This window comes from Chiloscyllium punctatum, chromosome 4 (assembly GCF_047496795.1).
Source record: "Chiloscyllium punctatum isolate Juve2018m chromosome 4, sChiPun1.3, whole genome shotgun sequence".
Lineage (NCBI taxonomy): Eukaryota > Metazoa > Chordata > Chondrichthyes > Orectolobiformes > Hemiscylliidae > Chiloscyllium > Chiloscyllium punctatum.
Genome location: NC_092742.1, coordinates 93,273,145 through 93,289,489, shown reverse-complemented (window position 1 = coordinate 93,289,489; position 16,345 = coordinate 93,273,145). Strand labels below are relative to the sequence as shown.

At 38.8% G+C, this 16,345-nt stretch overlaps 1 protein-coding gene across 2 annotated transcripts in view; it reads right to left on the bottom strand.

Moving 5' to 3' along the window:
- Positions 1-10,806: 10,806 nt before the first annotated feature.
- Positions 10,807-16,345, bottom strand: part of rad51 (RAD51 recombinase) — a 75,913-nt gene continuing 70,374 nt past the window's right edge. For both annotated transcript variants that reach the window (XM_072569322.1, XM_072569321.1), the window contains exons 9-10: positions 15,110-15,231; positions 10,807-11,778 (exon numbers count right to left, since the gene is read on the bottom strand). In XM_072569322.1, the coding sequence (XP_072425423.1) occupies positions 11,655-11,778; positions 15,110-15,231 (246 nt within the window). In that variant the 3' untranslated portion in view covers positions 10,807-11,654. The remainder of the gene's footprint in view (positions 11,779-15,109; positions 15,232-16,345) is intronic.

Here is a 16,345-nt window from a genome sequence, read left to right as displayed (position 1 = left end):
ACATAGTTCCAAGTTATGAGAGGAGCTTGTAGGTGATGGCGTTCTCTTGCATCTGCTACCCTTCTCCTTCTCAGTGGTAGAGGTCAGAGATTTGAAAGATGCTGTTAAAGGAGCCTTGACAAGTTGCTGTAATGTGTCTTGAAGATTGCATCCACTGTACACAGGAAGTAAATTTGTCAATAAACTAGATGCTGAGTCTTGTTTGGGTAGCATTTAATTTCTTCAGTAATTTTCCATCAGCAGGTATAATAATGTTCTTTCATGGAAATCATCAAGAATCCCTACAGGCAATTTGGCCCAACAAATCCACACTGATCCTCCAAAGAGTAACCCACCCATACCATTCCCCTACATTATTACTCTACATTTACTCCTGATTAATGCACCTTACCCACAAATCCTGAACACAATGGACAATTTAGCATGGCCAATTCATCTAACCTGCACGTTTGGATTGTGGGTGAAAACCAGAGCACCCGGAGGAAACCCACACAGACATGGGGAGAATGTACATACTCTGTACAGGCAGTCGCCGGTGGCTGGAATCGAACTCGGGTCCCTGGCACTATGAGGCAGCAGTGCTAACCACTAAGCTACTGTGATGCCCTAGAAACTGAAAATACTTACAAATATTTCAATAGCTCATGCCAGAAAGAAGGGCTCATGCCCGAAATGTCAATTCCCCTGCTCCTTGGATACTGCCTGACCTGCTGCGCTTTTCCAGCAACACATTTTCAGCTCCAATCTCCAGCATCTGCAGTCCTCACTTTCTCCTAAATATTTCAATGGCCTACCAGTAAACTCAGAATGAATTATTCCATGTGCAAAGATTAAAGAAATCTGTTAATGGTCAATTATGTTAGACGTTCCACATTTAAACAAATAAATCAGAAGTACCTACACCAAGTCTGACAAGGAGTCCCTACTTAAATATTTACTTCTATCGTCAATTTTCCCAAAAATTGAGAAGGCACACTGAAATGCCATTCAGAAACCAGCAAACACTTAAAAGTTAGTCATAGAGCCATCCAGTATAAAAATAGGCCCTTCAGGCCACAGTGACTGTGCCAACTAACAAGTTACTGAAGACAATTCCTTCAATCAAACTCTCAATGCCTTATACTGAGGACACTTCATTTATGGAAAACCTATTTAAATTAGTACAAGTGTCAAACATATTTACACAGTATTTAACGTCAAACATTTCAAGATTTTTCTTGGAGTACCAGTATTTAACAGAATTTGATACCAGATCACAAAATATTTATGGCAGATGACCAAACTCTTAACCAAGAAAGTTCCTTTTAAGGACTGAGGTATTTTTTCAGTTTTTACTTAGAGTCTGAGACAGTCCTGTGAAGTCCCTGTAATAGGATAGCTGCATAGATCGGTTCTCCCAAGAAGGGAAGTACGTACAAAGAACTAAGTTACCTTAGAGAAAAGAACAAGTCTTAGTCCCATGCCAGAAGTGTTGTGGAAAAACCTTGAAGAGATTATTTAAAACTGAGTATATTTAAGTAGATGTATATTAGCTCGAGGAAGAAACTATCTACAGTTCCAGTCTGAGCACTGAAGTAATAAGTGACTTAAACTTACCAGTTGGGTATAGGAACTCATGAGTGTTGTACAAGTCAAGTTTTGGATACTGCAAATTGTATGTTTTGGATAACATACAAAAGGTGCTCGCTTTTCAATTTATAAAAAAGAGTATTTTGGGATTAATAGGATTATGATTTTTAAATACAGTAAAAGTTTTGGATTTATATTAAATAAATGGTTAGTTTGTTCTATTTGATCTTAATTTCTTTCAAAATAACCTTGTCTTATTGTGTAAGCAAAATTGTGCGTTTGTGTTTTAGCAAGAGACCATTTTATTCAAATCAAAATATGATGCATCAAGCCAGGTTTCTTCTGGTAATATCATCAGCTGGCATCTTAATAAGACCTTAGAAGAACTGGAAGTGGTTGGTGAAATTGGAGTGCTCAACAGCAAAGGAATGCACTCGACTTCCCTGGAGTGCCTCATATTGATAAAGAGGTGTTAAGTTAAGGTGGTCAAAGCCTTTTTCTCAATTTAAAAATGTGAGGCTTAAATAGGAGAATAATGACATGTAACAACTGAACAAAGAAATCCAGCAATACACAGACACAATGCAAAGCAATTCAATTAGTACTTATAGACAAAAACATTCCAGCATAAAAATGAAGAACTTTTTAAATTCAAGTATCAGAAACATCAAGTGAAAAGTATTATAACCAGTCTACTATGAGTATTTTTGTATTTAAAAACTTAGAAGTAAATAGTTTGGCCGGATTTTTAAAAATAGTTTTTTAAAACACGGATGCTATTTATCACACAGGTTCGACATAAACCTTAAACTTTAGTGCCTTAAACTTACTAGGCATATTTACAATATGACAATAGATAATTCACAACTATTTTCTTAATTAAGCTAAAAATGTAGTTCAACACTTTGTTTAGCCACTGGAAATTGCAACTCAGGACATTTTAGACCTAACAGACATCAACTTGTGCCCAACCAGAAAGTCAGTTATAAATCAAGAAACAAAGATCAGCAGTCTTTCCACAAATAATATAAAAGAACATCCATTGGGGACCAAAAGCTTTTTACAATAGTAGCAGTACTTTGTTTGATCTTGAAATTAAAAGCATCAGTGAATTTAGCCAAATAAATCTAAATTATGATATAAATATGCTCAATACCATGTATTTCTTTTTATATGTTGTCTAAAGGAACTCAGATTATGTAAACCTGGATATTGTATGGTTAAAATAGTTCAGGTGAGGTAGAAGAGTTCAGACACTGTAGGGGTCAAGAAATCAATACAAGTGGCAAAATGAGACTACACAAAAAAAACAAAGTAGTTCATTTCTGGAGATATAGACTTAAAGATGTTAAACCTATATCAAAGTGAGATTAAGAAAACCTTAACAAGAACCTGGGGTTCTTTCGTTTATAAAACAGATTATTTAGGGGTGAAATTTCAGTTAAGATAGTTTGGAGAAATTGGAACCAAAGAGATTTGATAAGTCTTCAAAATCACGAGGGGGTTGGGCAAAGTAAATAAGGAAAAACTGCTCTTGCTAATAAAATTATTAATAAAATGGCAGATATAAGGTAATTTCCAAAAGAAGTAAATGCAATGGGAGAAAAGAAACCTTTTCACACAAGTAATGAAAGTCTGGAATGCATCACTTGTAGTGGAGGCAGGTTCAATTGAGGAATTTAAGAGGGCAATAAAGTGATTACTTAAAGAGAAATAATATTCAGAGTTATCAGGAAAAGGCAGGACAATGGTACTTAGTCATACAGCATAGAAATTGACCTTTTTGTCCAACCTGTATAATGCACAGAGAGCCAGCACAAAAAAGATTGCCTCTGTGCGCTAACAACTGAGAGTGTGATAAAGCTTTCTAACACCAGAGCCACTTGAGGATAGTTGAGGTAAAAGAAGAAATGCGAAAATTAGAGAACATAAAATTACTCTTTATGCGGATGATGTCCTTTTGTGTTTGGCTAACCTAGAAAAGTCTGTACCCCAGTCAATACAAAAAATTATTCAGTAGTTTTTTGGGATACAGGATAAATTTTACAAAATCAGAAGTCATGCACATGGAAGGATTGGTAATAAGTGCCAGTCACCTTTTCAGTAGTTGCAGAAAGGTTTTCTCCATGTGGGAATTTTTATTACTCCCGTCTTCTATCAGTTGTACGGAGCTTACTTTGTGCAATTATTTGAGAGGACAAAGCAGGACTTGCAATGGTGGGAGGGGCTACCAATATCATGGCTAGGCCACATAGCTCTGATTAAAATGAATGTTCTTCCTCGGCTAATATAGCCTACGAGGATGCTCCCATTGTTGCTACCCAGACAAGTGCTACGGAGGTTTAGTGGGTTGGCTTGGATCCTTTATTTGGTGCCATAGGTGCCCCCTAATTAAATTTACCAAGCTGCAACTTCTGCAGGATGGGGGGGTGGGGAAGAGGAATCAGGGTGGATCTGAGAAGATACTGGGTATATAAGGATTCAAGGTCAATATTGCTTGATGTTGAGGCCTCCCTTCTTTTGGTACTGCCGAATCTGCCCTCTCTGGCTGAGCAAGGAAGAACATCCTAATGAGTTAGATATCAGAAGAAACTCCGGGTTTTGTGGGGTGGCACAGACTTGCGATGGAGTACACCCCCCAAGATTATCTGACAAGTATGGCGCGCGATGGAACAGAATAATTTTATAAGACATGGCAGCCCTTTTTAAATTACATAGACATGGACCTATCAATGATACTGATAAGAGTCTTTAAAGTGCCGTGAGGGTGTATGTGGTGGTCCAGGGACTTCAGGGGGAGGAGACACGGGAGCTTAGGTGGAGGTGCGGCAAGTGCAATAATGTAATGCAATTTAATTTAATTTAATTTAAATTTAAGTCTATTTCATTTAATTCAAACTTATTTTAATTTGTGTTGTTAGGTAAAAATGAGACAATTGAATCCCGTAGAGTAGTAGGTAGTTTATTGTTAACATTATTGTAGTATAACACTGTAACATCATTTGTTTTTCCTGTATTTTTATAATTATTTTTCCTTTTGTGAGTGTAAATTTTTTTTGATATTAAAAAAAGAAGAAAGGTGATCGCTAATTTAAACACTGAAAACTCCCATACAGAGCAATGTGAATTATCAGATCTCCTGCACGGATATTGTATGAAGGATAAATATTGGCAGTTCACTGTGAAAAGTTTCTACACTCTCAGTAACATAAAAACAGGAGTATGCCATGCAATCGTTTGATCCTGTTCCATCATTCTAGACCAGTGTTTCTCAACCTTTCTGTATTCAACACCCCCTTCTTGTCCTCGAAATCATGCAATGCCCCAAATCACCAAAGTCTGTTTTTGCACATATAACTGCAATGCACTGCAGTGCTGAAAATGGAAAACTTTTGTGAAATATGTTTTATATACAACAAAAAATAAATGTTATCATTTATTACTGTTCTTACTGTCCACCTACTTTTGGCTTACTGTATAAAATTTAGTCTGTAATAGCAAAATAGTCAATGCGATCCTGGTGATTCATGTTGTCTTGCTAAATCATAAATATCTAGTTCAATTTTTGTCAAAAGTCGTTCAGTGCCCCCTTGCCGCCTTTGACTTCAATGCCCACCAAAGGAAGGCATTACGCCCCTCAGGGGGCGCTTCCGCCCCTGTTGAGAAACACTGTTCTAGACCATAGCTGACCATCTACCCCAACACTGTATTCTTGCGTGTTCCCAATAACCCTTGACATCTTAAGTAATTGTAATCAATTTCTGCCTCTGAACCTAGTTAATGTCTAAACTTTCACAGATCTCTGGAGTAGAGGATTCCAAAGATAAATTACCCTTTTGTGCAAATATATTTGGTCTCACTCCTAATAGCTTGCCTTTTATTCCAATATTCTTTTATTCTAGACTCCACAACCAGGGTGACATTTATTCTGCACCTATTGATTATCTATTTAAGAATTTATAAGTTTCGATAAGATCATCTCTCATTCTCTAAACTCCAGAGAATACAGTCACAATCTCTCCTCACAGGACAGTCCCACCATCCCAGGAATCACACTTGTTAACCTTCACTGCACTTACCCTTTGACAAGTTTAGGCAATGGGACTAGATACTCCAGGTGTGGTCTCACCAGTGTGCTTTACTACTGAATCAAAATTTCTTTGTTCTGGTACTCAAATCCTCTGAAGATAACATTCCATTCAACTTCCCAATTGCTTGCGACAGTGACTTACAAACAAGAACACCTAGGACCCTTTTGACAACAAAACTTTCCAATCACTCACCATTTAAGAAATATTCCACACCTTTGTTCCTTCTACCAAAGGGGATAACTGCACACTTATCGATATTCCATGATCTTGCTCAGCCTGTCTAAATCCCCTTGAAACCTTCTGCATCCTTCTCACAACTAATCACATTTCCAACAGGTTTTGTATGATCTGCAGACTTGGATATCATGCAATTGGCTTAATAATTTTTACTGATTATGAATAGCTATGGTCCAAGTACAGGTCAATTAATCATGCCAACCTGGGAATGACCCATTTATATCTACACTCTTTATGCCTGTTAACCATTATTCAGTCCATGATTGTACATTACTCCAATCTCAGACATGATTTCACCTTCATAAGTCCATTTTGATTGTGGCCACTCAGTCAACTACATTCTACATAGCCAGTAATCACACCTTCATAATAGATTCTCTAAAATTTGCCCTCCTACTGACATCAGGCTAATTGGTTTGCAGCTCTATGTTCTCTATGCCCCTCCCTTCTTAAATGATGGAGTTACATTTGCAAGCTTCCAACTGCAGAAGTGACAGAATTTTGAACAATCACAACACAACCTGGGACCTGGGACTTCGATGTTGTGGCTATTACGGAGACGTGGCTAGATCAGGGACAGGATTGGCTGTTGCAGGTTCCAGGGTTTAAATGTTTTAGTAGGGTCAGAGGTGGGGGTAAAAGAGGGGGGGGGTGTGGCTTTGCTTGTCAAAGATAGTATTACAGCGGTGGAAAGGAAGATGGACGAAGATTTGCCATCTGAGGTAGTTTGGGTTGAGGTTAGGAATAGGAGAGGTGAGGTCACCCTGTTAGGAGTCTTTTACAGGCCTCCTAATAGTCCTAGAATCGTTGAAGAAAGGATTGCGAAGATGATTCAGGAGAAGAGTGACAGTAATAGGGTGATTGTTATGGGAGACTTTAACTTTCCTGATATTGATTGGGAAAGCTATAGCTCAAGTTCGTTAGATGGGTCAGTGTTTGTGCAATGTGTGCAGGAGAGTTTCCTGACACAATATGTAGATAAGCCAACAAGAGGTGAGGCCATACTGGATTTGGTTCTGGGTAACGAACCAGGCCAGGTATTAGAACTAGAGGTAGGTGAGCACTTTGGGGACAGTGACCACAATTCGGTGATTTTTACTCTAGTGATGGAGAGGGATAAGTGTGTACTACAGGGCAAGAGTTATAGCTGGGGGCAGGGAAATTATGATGCGTTGAGGCATGACTTAGGATGTGTGGATTGGAAAAGTAGATTCCAAGGCAAGAGCATAATTGATATGTGGAACTTGTTCAAGGAGCAACTATTGAGTGTCCTTGATAAGTACGTACCTATCAGGCAGGGAGGAAAGGGTCGTGTGAGGGAGTCGTGGTTTAATAAGGAGTTGGAATCCCTTGTTAAATGGAAGAGGGCGGCCTTTGTAAAGATGAGGCGTGAAGGTTCAATAGGGGCGATTGAGAGTTATAAGGTAGCCCGGAAGGACCTGAAGAGAGAGCTAAGAGCAGCAAGGAGGGGACATGAAAGGTCCTTAGTTGGTAGGATTAGGGAAAACCCTAAGGCTTTCTATAGGTATGTTAGGAATAAAAGAATGACTAGGGAAGGAATAGGTCCAATCAAGGATAGTCATGGGAAGTTGCGTGTGGAGGCTGAAGAGATTGGGGAGGCGCTGAATGAATACTTTTCGTCAGTATTCACTCAGGAACAGGACATTGTTGTCGATATGAATACTGAGGCACGAATAAGTAGAATGGATGGCTTTGAGATATGTAGAGAAGAGGTGTTGGAAATTCTGGCAAGGGTGAAAATAGATAAGTCCCCTGGGCCTGATGGCATTTATCCTAGGATTCTCTGGGAAGCAAGGGAGGAGATTGCAGAGCCATTGGCCTTGATTTTTCTGTCCTCTTTGTCGACAGGAGTAGTGCCAGAGGACTGGAGGCTAGCAAACGTGGTTCCCTTGTTCAAGAAGGGGAGTAGGGATAATCCTAGTAACTATAGGCCAGTGAGTCTCACTTCTGTTGTGGGCAAAGTCTTAGAGAGAATTGTAAGGGATAGGATTTATGCACATCTGGATAAGAATGATGTGATCAAGGATAGTCAGCATGGTTTTGTGAAGGGCAGGTCGTGCCTCACAAACCTTATTGAATTCTTTGAGAAGGTGACTAAGGAGGTAGATGAGGGGAAAGCGGTAGATGTGGTATATATGGATTTTAGTAAGGCGTTTGATAAGGTCCCCCATGGTAGGCTACTGCAGAAAATACAGAGATATGGCATTGAGGGTGAGTTGGAGGTTTGGATTAGGAATTGGCTCTCTGGAAGAAGACAGAGGGTAGTAGTTGATGGCAAAGGTTCATCTTGGAGTGCCGTCACTAGCGGTGTTCCGCAAGGATCTGTTTTGGGACCATTGCTGTTTGTCATTTTTATAAATGACCTGGAGGAAGGGTTAGAAGGTTGGGTGAGCAAGTTTGCGGATGATACGAAAGTCGGAGGAGTTGTAGACAGTGAGGAAGGATATGGCAGGTTACAGCGGGATATAGAGAAGCTGCAGAGCTGGGCAGAAAGGTGGCAAATGGAGTTCAATGTAGCTAAATGTGAAGTGATTCACTTTGGTAAGAGTAATAAAAAGATGGATTACTGGGCTAATGGTAGACTACTTGGTAGTGTGGAAGAGCAGAGGGATCTTGGTGTCCATGTACACAGATCTCTGAAAGTTGCCACCCAGGTAAATAGTGCAGTGAAGAAGGCATATGGCGTACTGGCTTTTATTGGTAGAGGAATTGAGTTCCGGAGTCCTGAGGTCATGCTGCAGTTGTATAAGACTCTGGTGCGGCCGCATCTGGAATATTGTGTGCAGTTTTGGTCGCCATACTATAGGAAGGATGTGGAGGCACTGGAACGGGTGCAGAGGAAGTTTACCAGGATGTTGCCTGGTATGGTAGGAAGATCCTATGAGGAAAGGCTGAGGCACTTGGGGTTGTTTTAATTGGAGAAAAGAAGGTTTAGGGGTGATTTGATAGAGGTGTACAAGATGATTAGGGGGTTAGATAGGGTTGACAGTGAGAACCTTTTTCCACGTATGGAGTCAGCTATTACAAGGGGGCATAGCTTTAAATTAAGGGGGGGGTAGATATAGGACTGATGTTAGGGGTAGGTTCTTCACTCAGCGAGTCATAAGTTCATGGAATGCCCTGCCAGTAGCAGTAGTGGACTCTCCCTCTTTATGGGTATTTAAGCAGGCATTGGATAGGTATATGGAGGATAGTGGGTTAGTGTAGGTTAGGTGGGCTTTGATCGGCGCAACATCGAGGGCCGAAGGGCCTGTACTGCGCTGTATTCTTCTATGTTCTATGTTCTATGTACAACCAATATTTCTTTCAAAACTTTAGGGTGCTTTTGGACACTCAGGAAAATATTAAACTTTGTCCTCTAAAGTACATATAATAGATCCCTTAGCCTCTGATAATTTAAAACCCTTGCTGCACCTTGTATTTTTAGTTCCACTCAAATTTTGCATCCTGTTCTTCTCCCTCTAATGTAATGATCCTGTCCTTCATCAATAGCATTCACACAGCACCTTTTCCCTTTATATCCTAAATATTAAACACATTTAACATTCACTTCCCAGATTTGATCATCTCTAATGGCATTCGTGCCATCAATTCACCTCTCATTGACAGTACTGTATGCTTTCAGACAGAGGATTTAATTGTGCCTTTTTAACATTCTCTTCAGTAAATTACCCTTGATTAATTCTCAGATGTTTCTCCTTTGCACTTTAATTTACAACATTTTTTCCCTCTTCGGTTCCTAACCCCCTGATAATATGGCTTTTCCTCTCCCCACCAGGACATCTGTCCCAGCACTGCTAAGATATAAACTGTCCTCTTAGCACATGTCCAATCTGTTCTAATACCTGAAAATCTAAGTCTGCTTCAGCAAATTTTCCAGCCACATGTTCATTTGCTCAATCATCCTATTTCTACGTTCATGAATTCTTCAGAAAAGGAGCCATGGGATCAATAACAAGTACCGGAGAAGGCAGAGTAGGCCTTGTTTTAACGTCTTCCCAAGAGTGCAACAACACGGAACCCCATCATTGGTATTGGACTATTATGCTCAAGTTAAATCATAAATATATTGAAAGAGAAGCCAGATATGAACATGAGGAAGAAAGGAATAGAAGGATGTGCTACTAATTTTAAATGGAGACAGCTAGGAGGACAGTCGAGGCATACATAAAAGCATGGCATTCATCAGCTGAACCTATTAGAGAGTCACAGAGATGTAAGCATGGAAACAGATCCTTCGGTCAAACTCGTCCATGCCGACCAGATATCCCAACCCAATCTAGTCCCACCTGCCAGCATCCCGCTCATATCCCTCCAAACCCTTCCTATTCATATACCCATCCAAATGCCCCTTAAATGTTGCAATTGTATCAGCCTCCACCACTTCCTCTAGAAGCTCATTCCATACACATACCACCCTCTGTGTGAAAAAGTTGCCCCTTAAGTCTCTTTTATATCTTTCCCCTCTCACCCTAAACCTATGCCTTCTAGTTCTGGACTCCATGACCCCAGGGAAAAGACTTTGTCTATTATCCTATCCATGCCCCTCATAATTTTGTAAACCTCGATAATTGTCACCCCTCAGCCTCTGACACTCCAGGGAAAACAGCCCCAGCCTGTTCGGCCTCTTCCTATAGCTCAAATCCTGCAATCCTGGCAACATCCTTTTAAATCTTTTTTGAACCCTTTCAAGTTTCACAATAACTTTCAGGCTTCAAGTTCTGTGTGAGCACACTTGCATTGCTGGCTGTCCAACTGAGCATGCCAATTTTCAAACAAGACCTCTCCTCTCCAGGAAACATATTAGAATGGACATTTGATATATTAGTGTTGATTTAGCTAATAATACTCACCCATTAACAATTTAAAAAAAACAAAAATGTAGAGATTTAATTGAAATGTGTCAAAATAGTTTATTTTCATGAATTTTAAGTTTTCCATCATTACCAAAAATGATTTTTTATTAGCCTTGCTTAGAAAAGCAAAACAGGCACGATGTGTAGGATGCACAAAGAAACAAAAGCATTATAAGTTCTTCTGCCAAACTATTACTCAGTTTAAAACATTTATTCACCAGGTATACATATTTCTATACCCTCTAGAGTTCTTGTTACTTAAAACAAACCAAAGAAACAAAACCAAAAAGGGAATATACTATCTGACAAACCTTGTGCAGCATAGATAGGTTCAATGACCTATCAGAAGGGGACGTGAGCCATTTGCTACAGTTGTTGCACGGTTCATCGCCAAAAGAGTACTTTCCATCTAAAAAGGCTTGGAACTCAAAAGTAACATGGCATGTAATGCCAGTTTGTATTCAACAGGTTTCCAGTTTATTACAATGACCTCAACAGAGGTAATCCAGACAGCATAGTTTCAAATTGCTGTCACTGGAACTGCAGCATGCAAATCTGGAAATAATTTAGTTCAAACATGTAATGAATCTAGATTCAATGTTGTGTTCTCTGCCCACTCATCTTAGCAAAACATTGTGAACATGGGGTCATAATAAATCATCCTCCCTATGGCCCCAATTTTAATATCAGATCTGCCTGAAAAAAAATCAGATAGTGATTAAGTATGGCTTTATTCCCTGAAGGTGAAAGCTGTCCAAGTTCAAATTGCTTACGACAATCAGGATAATGAGGAGCCTACATATAACATTATTGATTGACCTGAGGACACTTGTTTGCTGTTAGTTGCTTCCAACATAGGACTTGGAAGGTCCAGTCACATTTAGTCTTTAGCATCCCCAACCCCATCAGAATTAATAGCAAACATAGCCTCTGCCTCTGGCAAGCAGGGAGAGTCATAAATTTTACAGATCCGGGTTTCACCTCGTCCTTTCCTCAGATACAATCTGAAAAAGAAAGAAAGGGAAGATAGGCAATGTGTAATTATCAGTCAGATGTCATAACTATGTTTTTTGTCACTTATAAGTAAATTGGAAACGCCTTATTGCCATATTGCATTCCCCATTAAAATGTTCTTAGTACTTCAGGAAAGCAGCTTAAAAGTCTTCCCTTACAGCTCAATTAGTTAATTCTTTCAGCAGCTGAGCCATAATTGTTCAATTTCTGACAAATGTTGCATTGTTCTCAGAGAAACAGCTACAACTGGACTCACTCATGTAGATTTGGGGAAACGATCAGCTAAAGCTGCTGCCCATCATCATCAAGAAATCTCTACTGGAAATTCACAACTGGATTTTGCTTGAGGATAGAGTCAACTTCCACGGTAGGCTGATCAGTCAACACCTCAACATTCAATCATTATTGAATTAGTGATTATGACAAAAAAGCTCATTCCAGTAAGAAAGTGAATGGGTAAAAGGTAGAAGGAGAGAAGAATCTGGCTGAAAAAAAATAGAAGCCCTCAAATTGGATGAAGCAGTGAAACTGATTTCTTTTAACGTCAGATTACAGTATCTTAAGGGGATTCAAAATCCCCAGGTACATTGCCTTTAGTATAGAAAAGGCTCAAGGGATGTGTGTGCGCATGTACGCGCGTGTGTGTGCGTGTGTCAGAAGACACTTCTTCCAGAGAACAGTCAAAGGCAACTGATAGCCTTTTCACCAATAATGTGGCAAAGGGGACTAGAAAAATAACAAAGTTAGAGGAATAAGAGGATCAATCAGAGTTATAAAACTAAAGGAAGTTGTACAATTAGGGCCAGAAACTTGGAGAAGAAATTGAAATGTTGCTTGAGAGAATGGGATGCAATGTAGGCCAATGGACAGTCTAAAGTTGAGCTGAGTTGTGCAGGTTACATTCCAGACAATATCCTTTCAGAACTTCTGGAATTTACAAAGGGTAGGAGGATAAGAGCCAGCAAAGAGATATTAGAAAAGGAGAGTCAGTCCAGAGATTATGAGTAAGCATCTGGTTGGTGGATGAGTTTTGATGAGTGGAAGGAAACATTTACTGCGGAGTTGGAAATAAGCAGTCTTTGTAATGAAGTGGATATAGGGTTTGATGTGCAGTTCAAAGTTTCAACTTTACATGGTCTGGCTTAATCTGATGGGAGTCAGGAAACAAGTGATGCCAGTCACAAAGCAATAATGTTTGAATCTTCATATTTTCTCCAGTGTAGTATCAGGCCTTCAGCAGATACTTCATTACATGTGACAAAGCCAATTAATTCAGATTTCCTAATGTTTAGTTGGAGGAAGCTGTGATTCATCAAATAATTTAGGTATTAGTCTAACATCATGGATGCAGTCAAGGGGAAGGAATGGAGCAGCAGGACTGGGTATTATTAGTACATATGAAAACAATCCTGTGCCATCTGATTGATATTGTCAATCGGAAAGAGACAGTGGCTGATTTGGTATGAGCAAGAAACTTGAGTCACCAGCAAAGGTGTTCTATCAAGGGTAATATAGATGGCACATAAGAAAGCCTCAGTGACATCAAGGATTTGAAAACGGAAGGGAAGGAAGAGTTTAAAGGATCAACAGAACATCACTGGGTGTCACATGATCCTTATTTGCATTCCATAACAAATACAGTACTCTATTTACTAAAACATGACATTTAAAACAGTTTCACATAGCAGGTTCAAATTACAAGGTATTGTGAAGTAACAATAAGCTAATTGTTCTTCATAGTACATCACAAATTGCTGTTCTAAACACAGCTGAATTTTCACTGGGAATCTCACTTCATTGCAGAAAATGTGACAGTTCAATAATAACTTTGCATGGTACACTCAGGGTAATTCGTTTTAGATTGGCAATTAAATAGCTGGAGCAAAGATTAAATTACTCTCATGTGGTTACCATACTGCATTTCCCAAAAGAATTATTTTAAAAACTAAGAGGACTAAAATACATTTCAGCCAAACTCCTGCAAGAAAGTAAATACAAGGAATAAAGAGGTGATATGATGAAATGCATCTGTCACAATTCCAGTTGGTTATCGGATCGAGAAAACATTTAACATTCATGAAGGATTTTGTATTTCTATTGCATTTAAAGCAGCATAAGGAATGGAGGACAGAAAGAAGCAGAAGTAAGAAAGAAGCAATAAAATTAGCATGTACAGCTAATCACAGACTAGGTTTCTTTAAAAAGTGGACAATAAGCATTTCAAAACAATAAAAGCAGCAGGTTGCAAACAACGTGACTTGTACTGTTTCTTAGCTAGTTACAGGAATAGCGGATAGCACTAGGGAGTAAAATTTTAGTATATGTTCTATTTCTGTAATCAATTTTTTTCACCTCGTCATGAAATACCTCACATGCATTTGCAGAGAATTTGCTTGAGTTCAATACCACCTTGTCATTTAGGTGTGTTCCTTAGACTAGTCATATTCAGTCATGACAATGCAGGTCAAGTCAAACATAACCAGTGTTTTCAAACCTGTGCATGATCTGTCAGATCTACTTCTGTAATTCCAACTATATTACAAAATAAGATATATAATTTACTTTTTGCTATTAGCCTTCCCTATTCTATGGAGACAGGTTCTACAGTTTGATAAAACATTTTTTAATAGGAATTCCTCAAGTCCCCAGCTCAACTAATATCCAGCAATTATAAAACAATTGATGATGTATAATCTTTGTGAAGAATAAATTATCTATGTATGGCATCAAGGCTCATGTATGAACACAAGAACAAAATAAAAGGCCAAATGGTCACTCAAAGCTGCTCCTCCAATAGGATTGATCTGCTCCTAGCCACAACCCAATTACCACACCTATTCCCATAACACAATTACCCTGTTGTTAAAAAAATCTCTTTAGCTCAGCCTTGAATATACTCAATGACAGCCTCCAGCATGAAAAATGCTCACGTTGATACGGTATCAAATTGTGACTGTCATCCATTAAATTACATGGCACTAAGACAGTTAAGCTTACAACTATGGAGGGGTCACAGTTGGAAGAGATTGTTAAATTATTCTCAAGTAATTGAAACTAATAATTTAAAGTACAAGGTAACAGTCTCAAACCATTTGGACTTTGTAGATTGCACTCCAGTTACAAACAGTGCAAAGCAAACTTGAAATCAGATGGTTAAACGCTATCTAGAAATTTGCGAAACTTCAACTGTTAAACAGGCGAACAACCAACTTCTATCACTCAGCTTTGCTCAATTACATTTGTCTGCCCATCTACCCAGGATACACAAAAGAGAACAAAATTTTTGTCCTGTATGATTACCATCTTTTAATTCCATCTTACCTTGTTGTTGATGCATGAGCAATAATGTTTCCACCAATTGGCTTTTTTGGATCAGCAGCAAACATTGCTGCCCCATCAACCTGTGCCACAACCTGGTTAGTTATTACCACAGCTACCCCAAACTAGAAGAAAAATAAGTGCAAGATGTTAGGATGTGATGGACACTCCTCCAATTTCAATACATTACAGAAATCTCAATTCTTCTCTTTCAGTTTCCCTGTCCCTTTTGGATCCACTTCCTACACACAATGGAGAAATTTACATTTCAGAAAGCCAATGTAAACAAGGGCTTTGCCAGAAAAGCTAATAATACAAAGTTGCAAAATCCTATGGAGCAGACCCAGTTTCAGTAAGAACCAATAAAGTGACAACTGATTCAGACACTGCAAACATATTACAAAGCTGACCCACTGACTGAATGCACCTGAAGTGCTGGAAAACAGGCATATTCAACTTTCAGTGGAAACACACTTGCAGTGTTGTGACAATCTCTACAAAGCACATAACATGAAGCTGTATTGCAAAACTCTACATTCAAACGCACATGTTCAAAACCGGTAAGTTTCAGGGTTTTTGATCAAATATATACAAATCAAATAAAAAATATAAATAAATGCAAAATGCTGTTGAGAAATAAAATAAAAAATATAAATGAATGCAAGTGCAAAATGCTGTGAAAAATCTGAAATGAAAATAGAAAATGCTGGAAACTCTAAGCGGATGAGGTAACAACTGTAAAGAAAGAAATACAGTTAATGTTAAGTTGAAACGCGAGAACCAATTCAGAAAAGAATTTGAGCAGAATCATTAACTCTGTTCCTTTCATCACAGGTGCTGCCTGATCTGATGAGGAATTTCAACATATTGTGTTTCAATACAAACCATAATTAGCATTTTGCAATTTTAGAAACAAACTTTCTTGTGTACATCCTAATAATAGTCCTCTATTTCAAGAAGAAAATAGGATGACTTAATAAAGACAAAATATGCATTGGACAGGAAGTCAGTGATGAAAATCAACTGTCAAAGTAAACAGAAGAGCAAGTTATAGGGAGCTGTTCAAACGTGTAATTCTTTACCACAGGGTTCAGTGAGGAAAAGATTATATCACATGGAAGTGGAGAAGTGTGTAAAACATTGGAAAACACAAGGGTACAGTTAGACCACAGGATTTGTTACATTGGCTTACGAATGAGCTCCAGGCATACAAGATTGATCAAACAGCCCAGCTGTGCT